This window comes from Podarcis liolepis (genome assembly GCF_965112155.1).
Source record: "Podarcis liolepis genome assembly, chromosome: 14".
NCBI classification, from domain to species: Eukaryota; Metazoa; Chordata; class Lepidosauria; order Squamata; family Lacertidae; genus Podarcis; species Podarcis liolepis.
Genome location: NC_139569.1, coordinates 24,044,905 through 24,057,048, shown reverse-complemented (window position 1 = coordinate 24,057,048; position 12,144 = coordinate 24,044,905). Strand labels below are relative to the sequence as shown.

Below are 12,144 nucleotides of genomic sequence, written 5' to 3'. Positions count from 1 at the left end.
TGGTCTCTTTTCCAGGCAGGGTTGGGAGACCCCACAAGTCTGTGTGAACAATGCAAAGCTAGACAGACCAATAGCCTGACTCAATATAAGGCAGCTTCCTATGCCCCTAATTCTGATGCCGAAGAGCTGCGCTTACTCTTCATAGCGCCCAAGTTCTTGGAACATCAGCAAGTACCAACCCATCTGGCTCCATGTCAACCCACCACAGACCCAACTCTGCAGCCCAAATGTCATCATGCATCACCAGCAGAGTGCAGGAGGGATGGGCCTCCAGCTTAATGGAAGGGCATGTGCTTTGTATCCAGAGAAGGTCTCATGTGCTATGCCTGGCATGACAAAGGGATGTCACATACAGCGGCGATTAAACAAACCAGCAGTCAGCAACTGGACACCTTCGGGCAGGATCCAACCTCCAACCCAGAGAGCAAGCGGATGTGGATGAGCAGCATCAGAAAGCATTGGGATGTGGTAGCCAAATCCGCTTGGGAGCGGTGGTAGGTCATTGTCCCCAGTGTTTGAAATTTCCTGGGCACCAGGTGCATTTTGCTCTTGGTGCGGGTCCAATTGCGAGTATGTGGAGATTTCTGGGCGACTGACATCTCCATTGAGCCAGCTGACTCATGCACAGCAAAAGATACATGTCATGTGCTCCTGAACTGCCGAGCAAATCATGGACCCCTAGCTGAGCATCTTAGTCCTCCATCATCACATCAAGGAAAGGAAGTGCAGCACTAAGTGCGGATACATCCGACTGCGCTGCAGCCTTTCCACAGGCCACGCAAATGGAACTCACAGACCACAGTTTAAAAACTTCTGCCTTAGCCCCTAGTTGATTCTATTTCCATTTCCACTGTTTATGTTTCTCCTTCTTGCCTCCTGGGACAAGTGAATTGTTGTAAGAGCAAGCTACAGTAAGGCAATGTAGCTGAGATAATAGAATCATAGAACTGTAGTGCTGGAAGGAACCCCAAGGGTCATCAAGTCCAACCCCCTGGCAAATAGACATAACCTAAGCTTAAGGTGCCATTTGGTGCCTAGCTTACATATCTTGAGTTTCTAACACTGGCCCCACTCCCCTATCAGAGTGGCCCTCTGGGACAATTAAGTGCCACTTAGGGTTCTCCTCCTATGTCTATTCAAAACCACAAGCCCATGGCAGGATCGAGACCCAAGGCGATAAAACCAAGAAAGGCCCTCAGCGGAACCACGCCGATGAAGCCTGTAAGAAAGCAGGACATCAGCCAGCACTGGCAAAAGCTGGATGAAACTAGTGAATAATTCCTCTCCCTCACCACCAACCCGGCATGGAAAGAATGCAGAGTTTTTGGACTCCAGTGAACAGTGAGGCCAGTTGCTCCTCTGCAGGAACAGGGATCGGATCCCCCGTAATTCAAGCCTCTCTGTGGTCTTCACAAAACTCTCCTCTAATCAAGGCCTGCATATTTCTCTCTTAAAGAAACAGGGCTGCAGTGGTGGCAGAGCGTGAGGAAATAAATAAGCTGCATTGCATTCAAGTATTTCCCTTCGCATTTGAATGCAATTAAGCTTTTTTTTAAAAAAAGTATAGGGGTTTGGGAGCGGGAATCTGCTAACTTTTTTTTTTTTTTGCCAGAAATAGTTCATATTCCCCCTACATCAACATATTCCTAGTGGCTTCTATTGTTCTCTTCCTTCTTTCATCCTGAGGGGTCCCCGGAAGGAGAAATAAGAGAAGACAGTTTGACTCAGGCCACCTCTGTGGTGGAACATGGCAGATGTTTAACAGCTGACAAAAAAACCCACAAAAAAACTTGCTTGTTTGGAAGGAGGGAGTAGGGAAGCTAAATTTTGGAGTGGAAAGCCTTACATGGCAGCAGCAGCAACATCAACAACAACTACATTTCCTATCCACGTTGTTACAATTAATACTATTTTTTTATGACATGCCCATTGCCATAAGGTCGCAGGGCAGGTTATAACAATATAAAAAGAAGGACTTAAGAAGAGCTCTGCTGGATCAGGCTAATAGCCACTGTGGCTAGTAGTCATTGATAGCCTTATCCCCCACAAATTTGTCCAATCCGCTTTTGAAGCAAGGTTGGTGGCCATTGCTGCCTCTTGAGGGAGTTCCATAGCTTAACTACGCACTGCATGAGGAAGGACTTTTATCTGATTCTTTCAGCATTCAGCTTCATTGGATGGCTATGGGTTCTAGTGCTATGAGAGAGGAAGAGCAGCTTTTCTCTAGCCACTTTCTCCATTGCACAGATAATTTTTATAAATCTTCATCACGTCATCCCTTGCTCGCCTTTTCTCTAGACTTAACGGTCCCCCAAAACAATATTAAAGGTAAAGGGACCCCTGACCATTAGGTCCAGTCGTGGCCGACTCTGGGGTTGCGGCGCTCATCTTGCTTTATTGGCCAAGGGAGCCGGGGTATAGCTTCTGGGTCATGTGGCCAGCATGACTAAGCCGCTTCTGGCGAACCAGAGCAGTGCACGGAAGCGCTATTTACCTTCCCGCTGGAGCGGTACCTATTTATCTACTTGCACTTTGATGTGCTTTCGAACTGCTAGGTTGACAGGAGCAGTCACAAAAATAGGGTGGGTCCTAAAAAATATACATCTCAGGTGTCCAAGAGGCCAGGGTCAAGAGGCTGCACTATGAAGGTGCCAGGTGCACCTCTGTGGGGAGGGAATTCCACAATTTTGGGGCTGCCACGGGGAATGCCCTCCCCCAGGCCACTACCACGCCAAACATCTAAGGGTGGCAGAACTATTGAGAGGGGCACCACTCACTGATCCTAAAGCCACATGAAGGGTGACAGGCTTGGAAAAGTTGTGCAGGAGGTAGTCAGTGCAGAAATGCCCCTGGGATTTGCAAGAGGTGAAAGGCCAGAAAGCAGGAAAATGTCCCAGTCCAGATGAGCAGAAGACAAAAGCCTGTTCCATAATAGAAGCAGGAGAAAAAAGAAGATGGGTGGATGCCACAGAGACACTGAGAAGGAGGAAGAGGAAGAACTTGGCAGAGGCAGAAGGAGGAGGAAGAAGGGGCAGGATCCAGAGGGGGACCCCTGGAAGGATGCAGGTCCAGGGGATTTTCTTAGCAATGCAAAGGTGGTGGGAAAAGAAAGAATATATATGAGGTTTCCTGTGCAGTGTTTGGGCAGGTCAAGAAATGGGATCACTTTGTTTACCTCAGACTCCTTCTCAGGACTTTGGCAATCGCTGTGGGACGAGGACATGGATCCCCCATTCAGCTGTCAGGAATGGAAAGAGGGTGTGTGTTTATTACAAGAAAAGTGGAATTGGAGGGGTTAAGAACACGATTTGGACAGCTGTAGGACAGTGCCTTGAGGTTTTGTGCCAGCATGGTGAGCGTGGTGGTGCCACTTGGGGAAACATGGGCCACAAAGAAGAACAGGAAGGTGGGTCAACCCACACAATCTCCATTGCAATCTTTCCCCTGGATGGCTCACAATAAATTTCCAGGCAGAGAACAAGTCACGGAAGTTCTTAAGAAAAGGCAGCATATTGTGTTGGGTCAGTTTGATAAGGCTTTCTCATTATAGGCTGCGGCCCTTCGATCTCATGTGATCCATCTCATTTCCTAGCACTGAGGGAAGACAGATCTAAATAAGTTGGGCCAAAGGTTGCTGAAGCCACAGAAACCGGAGGAGAGTGAAGGAAGATAGCCAGGGATCTCGTTAATCCGAAATGGACGTGTCCTATGTGTCACATCTTAAATTTGTGACTCAAGGTGAATACCTGGCAGAAAACTAGAATTCCCCAGCCTTGTGCCCTGCAGGTGTGTTGGACTACAACTCCCATCAGCCCCAGCCACTATGGAACAAGGACACGGGCACCATGCTGGCTGGGGCTGATGGGAGTTGTAGTCCAACACACCTGTACAGCATCAGGCTGAAGAAAACTGCACTCAGCTCTGCTGTACATTCTGAACAGGTAACAGGGTAAGGGTGGAAGTTGATTCAGTCTACATTTCAAGGCAAACCAAACTGGAACTCAAAACACAGTCATCTTTCAAAGTTGGCATTCCTCCCAATTTTGCAGTGCAGTTCTCCAGGCAGAGAAAGTGTACAAAAATGAATATACTAGGGTCAGGTATGCATCAAAATGCTTCTTATTCCAGGAAATTGCTTTGCAAAAGGATGTGTATATTGGGTAAAACTGCATACAATAATGTGTATATCAGGGGGGAAATGCACTAAAATGCGGATATTTTCATGAGGGGGAAATGCCCAATGATATGGAGAACTGAACTTAAGAATGGAAGAATAAGAAACCAAGATAGACAGAAACAGACAGATTTACCCATCCATACCCATCGCTTACCTGCGTTTGTGCTGACCCATTGGTCATGGGCTGAGGAAGTCCACCTGAAGGCAAAGGAGAAAGAACCCCAGTTGAATACAGTCATGTGGAAACTCAACAAATGTCCTGATAATAATTTATTATTTATACCCCACCCATCTGGCTGGGCTTCCCCAGCCACTCTGGGCGGCTTCCAACAGAACATTAAAATACAATAATCTATTAAACATACCCCCCCAAAGGCTCCCCATGAAGCCCCACCAAACATTTGCAGGTGAGGGTTGTTCCTATGTCCTTCTGAGGGCCAAACCAGCTGTGACTTTGATTGCATGAATGCTGCACTTTGGAGCTTCCGCCTATTGACATCAGGCGGGCGCCTTCACTGTATTCTTTCTGGCACCTGCTTAAAACATTTTTGTTTAGGCACAGTGCTTTGCAGGCACCATGGCCCAGCTGTCTGCCAGGTCTTGCAAAACCCTGTGCCTTTGCAAGTGCCAGGGACTATGGCAACACTTGTCAAGGCAACTTCACTTTTAGCAGAGAGTTGCATTTTTGCCACATGACATCAGGTATAGAGGCACCCGTAAGATGGAGGTTCCCCACCACTGCTCTAGTGGGCTCAGGGGGGCATCCTTATAAAGTCCCTTTAATTTCCCCCCCAAAATTAAGTGAAGGAAGGCAACGTCATAATCTTTCTGCAGAAAATGGAGCATTTTCATAATGTATTGACAGGAAAATATAAAACTATGCACACTCTTAAGAACGTTGTAGATCATTAAAGTAGATACATTAACTCTATTTAGACACATAGTATTGCATTCGCTATGCCTATTCTCCTTTTTTGTGCATACGCATTGCTAACATTTCTTTTCCTTTCTTATTGTTATTATGTTTTCACTGACTTGTATCTTGACAGATGATGATGAAGATAATAACAATAATAATAATAAACATCCTATCAGGTATTCTTTCAGATATATTTCAGGAATATCTTCAGGCATAAATGTTATTTTATCAGGTCAGATCTTTGGAACTGGCACTTTTACAGGTGCTGCATAATACCCATTCAACATCTGGAAGAAACCTTTTAGTGCGGCAACTTCTACACTTTGGAACTCCCTGCTTATTGATATCAGGCAGGCACCTTCACTGTACTCTTTTCAGTGCCCACTAAAAACATTTTTGTTTAGACAAGCCTATGCATATAGTGTATTGTTATTTTAAATTTTTGAAAGTCTTAAATTATTGTTGTTAATATTCTCATTGATAATGTTATTGTTTTGTCTCCCTTGTAAACCACTTTGAATGTTAGGAGATATTTATCTCTCTGTATGTATATATAGAGAGCAGTGGCGTAGCTTGGGGGGTGCAGGGGGGGCCGGCCGCACCGGGTGCAACATCTGGGGGTTAGGGTTAGGGGGGGCAAATCCATGGGTTAGGGGGCACAAATTACTTGCCTTGCCCCGGGTGCTGACAACCCACGCTACGCCACTGATATATATAGAGAGAAATATATATAAATACTGCATGCAGGCCCTGCTTAAGAATAGGATGCTGGACTAAACAGGCCACTGGCCAGATTCAGCAAGGCTGCCTTTATGCTCTTGGATAAATTAGAACCAAAGTCCCCACAAGACCTCTGACGATGAGTAGGAATGCGAACCCAGGTTCACTGTGGTCTAACACTCTACCTGCTGTGTAGTCTCTTCCTGTCCCAGATTTAGCCCATAAAGTTATTCTACAACATCAGGAGCAAATGGAGGAACCAGACAATCTGTAACAGTCAACATGCAGCAACGATTTCATAAACAGAAGCATCCCTACTGATATCCTGTGGATGTGGGCTCTAAAGGCCTCATCACTCCTGCAAGACTTCCCTCTCTTTCTCTCCTTTGCCTGTAACTCAGCAGCAGCTGGTCTGGCCCTCCTCCTCCCCCTCAGCTATCGCTTGAAAACAGGCCTCAGCACTCCAAGAGACAACCCGAAACCCTTCATACTTTCTGGGACTGGGTGACCATACTAGCTGCATCTCCTCAAGTGGAGAACAGGGGCTTTATTATCCACCATGCCAAGAAAGAAAAAGAGTTTCTCCCTGACCCTATCTCTTATTTTGCTCCTGCTCTCAGCATCTGACACCATTTCTCTACATCCACCGCCCGCCCCCCTCCAGTTCTGAATTGTTCCAAGTCGTTCTTTTGGATTCCTCTCTCCACTGAAGGCCAGGAAAAGACAATCCAGCACTGGAGGCAGAACTCAGCTTAGTTAGATAAGAAACAGCTGTGTTAAAAACACACAGAGCTCTCCATTCAACCCAGCCAAGGAAGGAGGATTGGGGGTTGCAAGGAGAGCAGGGATATGGATGCTTGGTGGAACCCAGTGGTCTCTCCACACCCCCCCCCCCAAATCTGGCTAAGCAACAGCTTACAAAACTCAAAAACTGCAAGGCCAGTAGAGGGGGTATCCACTGCTAGTTTTTTTAAAAAACGGCTATTTTGCAAAATGTTGCTCTCTACTTGAATCCAGGCCAGTGGCTGGTGCTTCGTTTGTGAAAGTGTCTGGAGCTGAAACCTGGCAGAGCTCTTCTCCCCTTCATCCCCAGTGCATGGAACCTGGTTGCAGTTTCTGTGATGAAGGGGGAAACTCTGCACATGCCCAGAGCAACTCTCTTCCTTGGCAAGATTGGAGTGATTGCAGAAACTTCAAGCAGAGAGAGATGATTCCAAGATGTTTCATTGTTAACGGGTACTGCAGACAAGGAACATGCTTTGATGCTAACTAAAGAGCAGGCTATCCAAACTGGGTGCCTTCCAGATGTTTCAGACTACAACTCCCATCAGGCCCAGCCATCACAACTGCTGTGGAGCGTCAAGCTAGGGGGAGACTGCAGGTTTAAATCCCCACTCGGCCATCTTGCTCACTGGGAAAGCTTGGGCCAGTCATTCCTTGCAGGGTTGTTGTGAAGATGAAATTGTGGCGGAGAAGAGAACCTGCGTATCCCACATCCACACTATTCATTTAAAGCAGTTAACCTGCCACTTTACACAGTCATGGCTTCCCCAAAAGAATTCTGGGAACTACAGATTGTTTTGTATCTCACCGCATTATACTTCCAGTCGTGTGGTGAGAACCACAGTACAAAATCATATGAGCCCAAAAAATTATATAATGGGGGTGTCGGGTTTCCCCCTGATACTGGGTACATAATAAAGGGGTGCTACTCTACTGAAAAAGTGTCATTTGTTTTCATTCCCTTTGCTGTACTTTTATTGGTTAGGTTCTCTGGTAATACTAGTCTGTGAGGGGAACAGAGGTCTGCTAACAAATTTCAGCATCCATAACAAACTACAGTTCCCGGGGGGGGGGGAGCTGTGGCTGTTTAAAGTACAGTGGTACCTCGGGTTAAGTACTTAATTTGTTCTGGAGGTCCATTCTTAACCTGAAACTGTTCTTAACCTGAAGCACCACTTTAGCTAATGGGGCCTCCTGCTGCCGCCACGCCACCGGAGCACGATTTCTGTTCTCATCCTGAAGCAAAGTTCTTAACTTGAGGTACTATTTATGGGTTAGCGGAGTCTGTAACCTGAAGCGTATGTAACCTGAAGAGTATGTAACCCGAGGTACCACTGTAGTATTATTGTGCTTTAAATGTATAGTGTAGATGGGGCCTATACAGGGACATCTATCTCCCTTGCAAAATCCCTGCCCCCTCTGCTAAAGTTGGTTCTAGGGAGGAGAAATGTTTTACCTCCGATGTGCTCCTCTGTAGGGGTGATGCCCAGTTTCTTGAAATACTCATCTGTTTCTGGGTCCACAACTAGCAGTGTGGCTTCATGCTCCTTGGACTTGATATGTGACACTACCTCAGAATGCTTCAGGCCCTCGACGTTGATCCCGTTGACCTGAGGGAGAGAAAACCAGAGAGGTAGGAGGGAGAGAATGAATGGATGGATTACCACAATGCATTTCACATGGGGCTGCCTTGGGAGACAGTTTGGAGATCTTTGGGGTATCTGGTTGGCCCCTGTGAGAGCAGGATGCTGGACTGGATGGCACCTCCCTTGGCCTGATCCAGCTGGTCTCTTCTTTTGTTTTAATCTAGCATTAGATTTTGTAACAAACTGCTCCCCCCCCTTCCAATAGATAGATATAAAGAGCTGAAAGGTTTTGTCCCTTTTAGAACAAAGGAACCAACAGCAGCCAGAGGGGAATGGTTCTGCTATGATCTGCTATTTTAAACCAGGACAAAGGGGAAATTCACTCTCACGGCTTTGACAAACAATCACTGCCCTTTTCTTGCTAGCCTAGGATAATGGAGCAAAGGGGATCATTTTGTTCATGCCCGGGCGCCAATTATCACCTGACAATAGAAGGCAATTAATCAGTTCATCATGTGGTGTGCTGCTGCTTTCTGCTTTGCCCGTTTTCTTTTTATTATTATTTTGGGGATTTGGAGGGGAAATGTCAGCAAACTAGTTACATGGGCAAGGTAGTGACATGCTTAGCCAAGTGCTTATCCTGGAGCAAAAGCAGTCGTGAGGCTCTGATCCAGAATATGCTCCCCATCTGGATTACACCTCCCCCCAAATACACCTGACCTGGCTGCTCTTAGCCCCGCAAAGGTGTTGAGTTCACCTATCAAACCAAAGTTGTGGTTAAGTTGTTGCTTGGTTTTTTAAAGTAATTTCTCTACTGCTCCATCACCAGCATTTCGGGGTGTGGGGGCAGTCCATAAAAATAAACCATACAGAGAATAAAACAATTAAAAGTTAATCATAAAACCAACCACTATTTTAAAATATCTGCTGGAACAAGCCAGTTTTTGTCATGCACCTGAAGTTCAGCAAGGATGGGGCCTGTCTAACCTCAGGTGGGAGGGAGTTCCACAGGCTTGGTCCCACTACACTGAATGCTTCTGGTAGTTACAAACGATGCACCTGAGCTATGGGTGACCACCAACAGAGACTCCCTGAAAGATCTCAGTGATTGGGCAAGGATCTAAGGGATCAGGCGAGCCTGAAGATACCCTGGACCACAGTTGCTAAACTCACAGCATATGACCTTTGGCCAGTCACTGTCTGTCAGCCTATATTACCTCACAAGATTGTTGTGAGGATAAAATGGAGTGAGGCGAGGGAAGCACCATGTAAACCACCTTCAGCTCCTCAGAAGAAAAGGCACGATTTAAATGTAGTAAGTAAGTAAGTACGTAAAAAAATAAGCTTGGAGTCCCCCAGCGAAGCAGACCGCACTCTGGTGCGGGAATACAAAACCCTCGGCTCTTCTGAGGGCCTCCATTTCCTAGCAACCACCCAAATGGCTTCTCTTGCCAGAGGCAGGCCCTGACCGCTCTTCCACTACAGACTCAGCTGCCTGCCTCAAGTAGCCAACAGGAAGGTGAAGCTGGAGGGGAGCCAGAAGCCAAGGAGAGCTCTTCAAAGCCTCCCAAGGGCTTCTGGCTGGGACACTGTCTCCATTTGAACACTTGTTGTTGCCACCTGCAGCCTGCACCTTTGCAGGCAGTTGCTTCAAAGCTGGAGACAGGTGCAAAGAGAAAGAAGACGAGGCAAGAAAAACATGAAGCAGAGGCCGAACAGTTCCTCCCCCCCCCACCTCACAAGAACAGGCACCGCAACCCAAACAGAGGAGCTGCTGAGCATCAAACATTTATGGGAGCCCCTAAGAGCTGGGATCAGGTTTCCAAATTCCACAGGTTCACCTCCTCCCCTCTTTGTGCACTTCAGGAAACGTGCCAGGGGGTTGCTAAATTAATAATCAGCCACCTATCGGTGACATATTGAGTGCTGGAAGCAAAATCTGTCTTCATGAACACGCCTGCCTCCTAGGTGGCCTCTCCTACCTCCCTCTCACATATCCCTCCCTCTCATGTGCACACGCACACACATGTACTGTTGCACTGCAGGCATTAAAGATTCAGGGGAGAGAAAGTGAGAGAGTTATGTCGCTGCAGAACAGGTGTGTTCCTGCAGAGAGGGCAAGAAGAGGCAACCGCAGAGATGAGCAATTGTTCTCTCTCTCTTTCCGAAACATGGGGGTTCAGGGTTTCCAAACTATTTTTTTCCCCCTGGAATTTAACCCTGCCTGAGCATCTCAGATGTTGGAAGCAGCTGCTCAGTGATGAGAGAATGCTACTCTGCACATGCTCAGAAGCACGTTTTCTTTCATGGAGAAACACTGCAGGAAGGCACCTTGCAACAAACTGACTGGGAACAGACAGCATTCAAACACCAACATGCAGGTCTTTGACAGTGTCATAGTGTGGGCTCTGCATAAAAAGGTGAATGAACAATTCCAGGGCAATGGGCTACTGTGGAAGTGTTCAGGCGGAGGCTGAGTGCTTCTGCTCCTAGGTCCTCCTCCCTTCAAGCTGTCATCCGTTACCTCAACGAGTTTGTCCTGCGGTCGGAGTCCTGCCTTGGATGCTGGTGAATCCGGGTCTACTGACCGAATGAACTGCCCGGGCCTGGCTTTCTCACTGTGGAGGTTGAACCCGTAGCCAGTGGGGCCTTTCTTGAGATGGCAAAGTCGTGGGCAGAGGTCCTTGGGTTGCCCGTTCAGATCCTGGATTTGGGAAGGAAAAGAGGCCATTGTTGTGTGGGATTGTTTCTTTCTCTTTCTTTGTAGAAATAAAAAGTGTCACACAATAAGAAAAAATGCACTAAGGAAACAGCCCTGAACAGGAGACACCCACCCATCTCCACAAGGCCAAACAGGGGCAGGTTAAAAATAGACTCAATTAGAGGAAGTGCATTTGTTAAAAACCAATTGTCCAGTCCCTCCTGACAGAATAAATTTAATACGCTTGCTAAGTGACAAAAGGATAAAATTAGACCCACCCGTTCAGGGCCCTCTCCCACTTCAAAGCACGCCTGACCAACCAGATCTTAAACGAAACACCCTACATAGGATTATCTGAGAGGGTAAATGCTGCCAAAAAACGGGGTGAGCGGCCTATCATTAGCTAAATGTGTGGACATTGAAAAAACAACATGTGTTCCTATCCGTTATGACTGTGGAGACTCTCCGTCCTTCTGCCTTCAATTAAGAACAGAAGTAGAGCCCTGCTGGATCAAGCCAATGGCCCGTCCAGTCCAGCATCCTGTTCTCACAGTGGCCAACAAGATGCCCCAGTGGAAACCCACACACAGGATTTGAGCACAAAAGCACTCTGTCCAACGGTGGTCTCCAGAAAGCATTCCTTCATCAACACTTTTCCTTGCTGACAATTTTTCAAATTACTTGAACCTGAAAGTTGGAAGCAGAATAAATGATGCAAAACTAAGATGCCATGGTGCAAATACATGCAATTCACATAACCTACTCCAATTGCAGAAGTGAACTTCTTTTCCAGCAAAATAGTCTCTGGTTTACAGCAGCAGCTTCCAAGGAGCTCTTGAAAATTGCTACAGGTCAATAGGCAGACCACTTAATGTCGCAATTGCAACGCACTATTCTAGACGCTGCATGGTTTTGGCATCACTATTTTAATTCCCACAATTCAAAATGCATTGCAATCCATTTCTGATTGCTAATACTCCCTTGGCCTCTTTCAAGTCACTTCATCCCACCTGCCACTTCCAATCTGTCCCAAAGCATCTGCTACCACAGTCCATCACAGCTGTGGGTCCTGATCTTCACAGGAATGCTGTGGACCACCTGAATTAAGCTCATGGACCACTGGTGATCCTCAGAGCACAGTTTGGAAACCCCCCTGGTTTACAGCACACCGGCAAGGCACAATTTAGAATGTAGCATTTTTCACAATCCAAAACATTAGTAAATTTGAATGGATCAGACACACTTGATTTTCAAAATC

At 46.8% G+C, this 12,144-nt stretch overlaps 1 protein-coding gene across 2 annotated transcripts in view; it reads right to left on the bottom strand.

Moving 5' to 3' along the window:
• Nucleotides 1–12,144, bottom strand: part of NHERF2 (NHERF family PDZ scaffold protein 2) — a 59,322-nt gene that overhangs the window by 6,558 nt on the left and 40,620 nt on the right. Inside the window, exons 3-6 of one of the 2 annotated variants that reach the window (XM_083474018.1) lie at nucleotides 10,710–10,889; nucleotides 8,056–8,209; nucleotides 4,332–4,375; nucleotides 3,176–3,238 (exon numbers count right to left, since the gene is read on the bottom strand). In XM_083474018.1, coding sequence (XP_083330144.1) covers nucleotides 3,176–3,238; nucleotides 4,332–4,375; nucleotides 8,056–8,209; nucleotides 10,710–10,889 — 441 coding nt within the window. The remainder of the gene's footprint in view (nucleotides 1–3,175; nucleotides 3,239–4,331; nucleotides 4,376–8,055; nucleotides 8,210–10,709; nucleotides 10,890–12,144) is intronic. The other variant, XM_083474019.1, reaches the window with a different exon arrangement.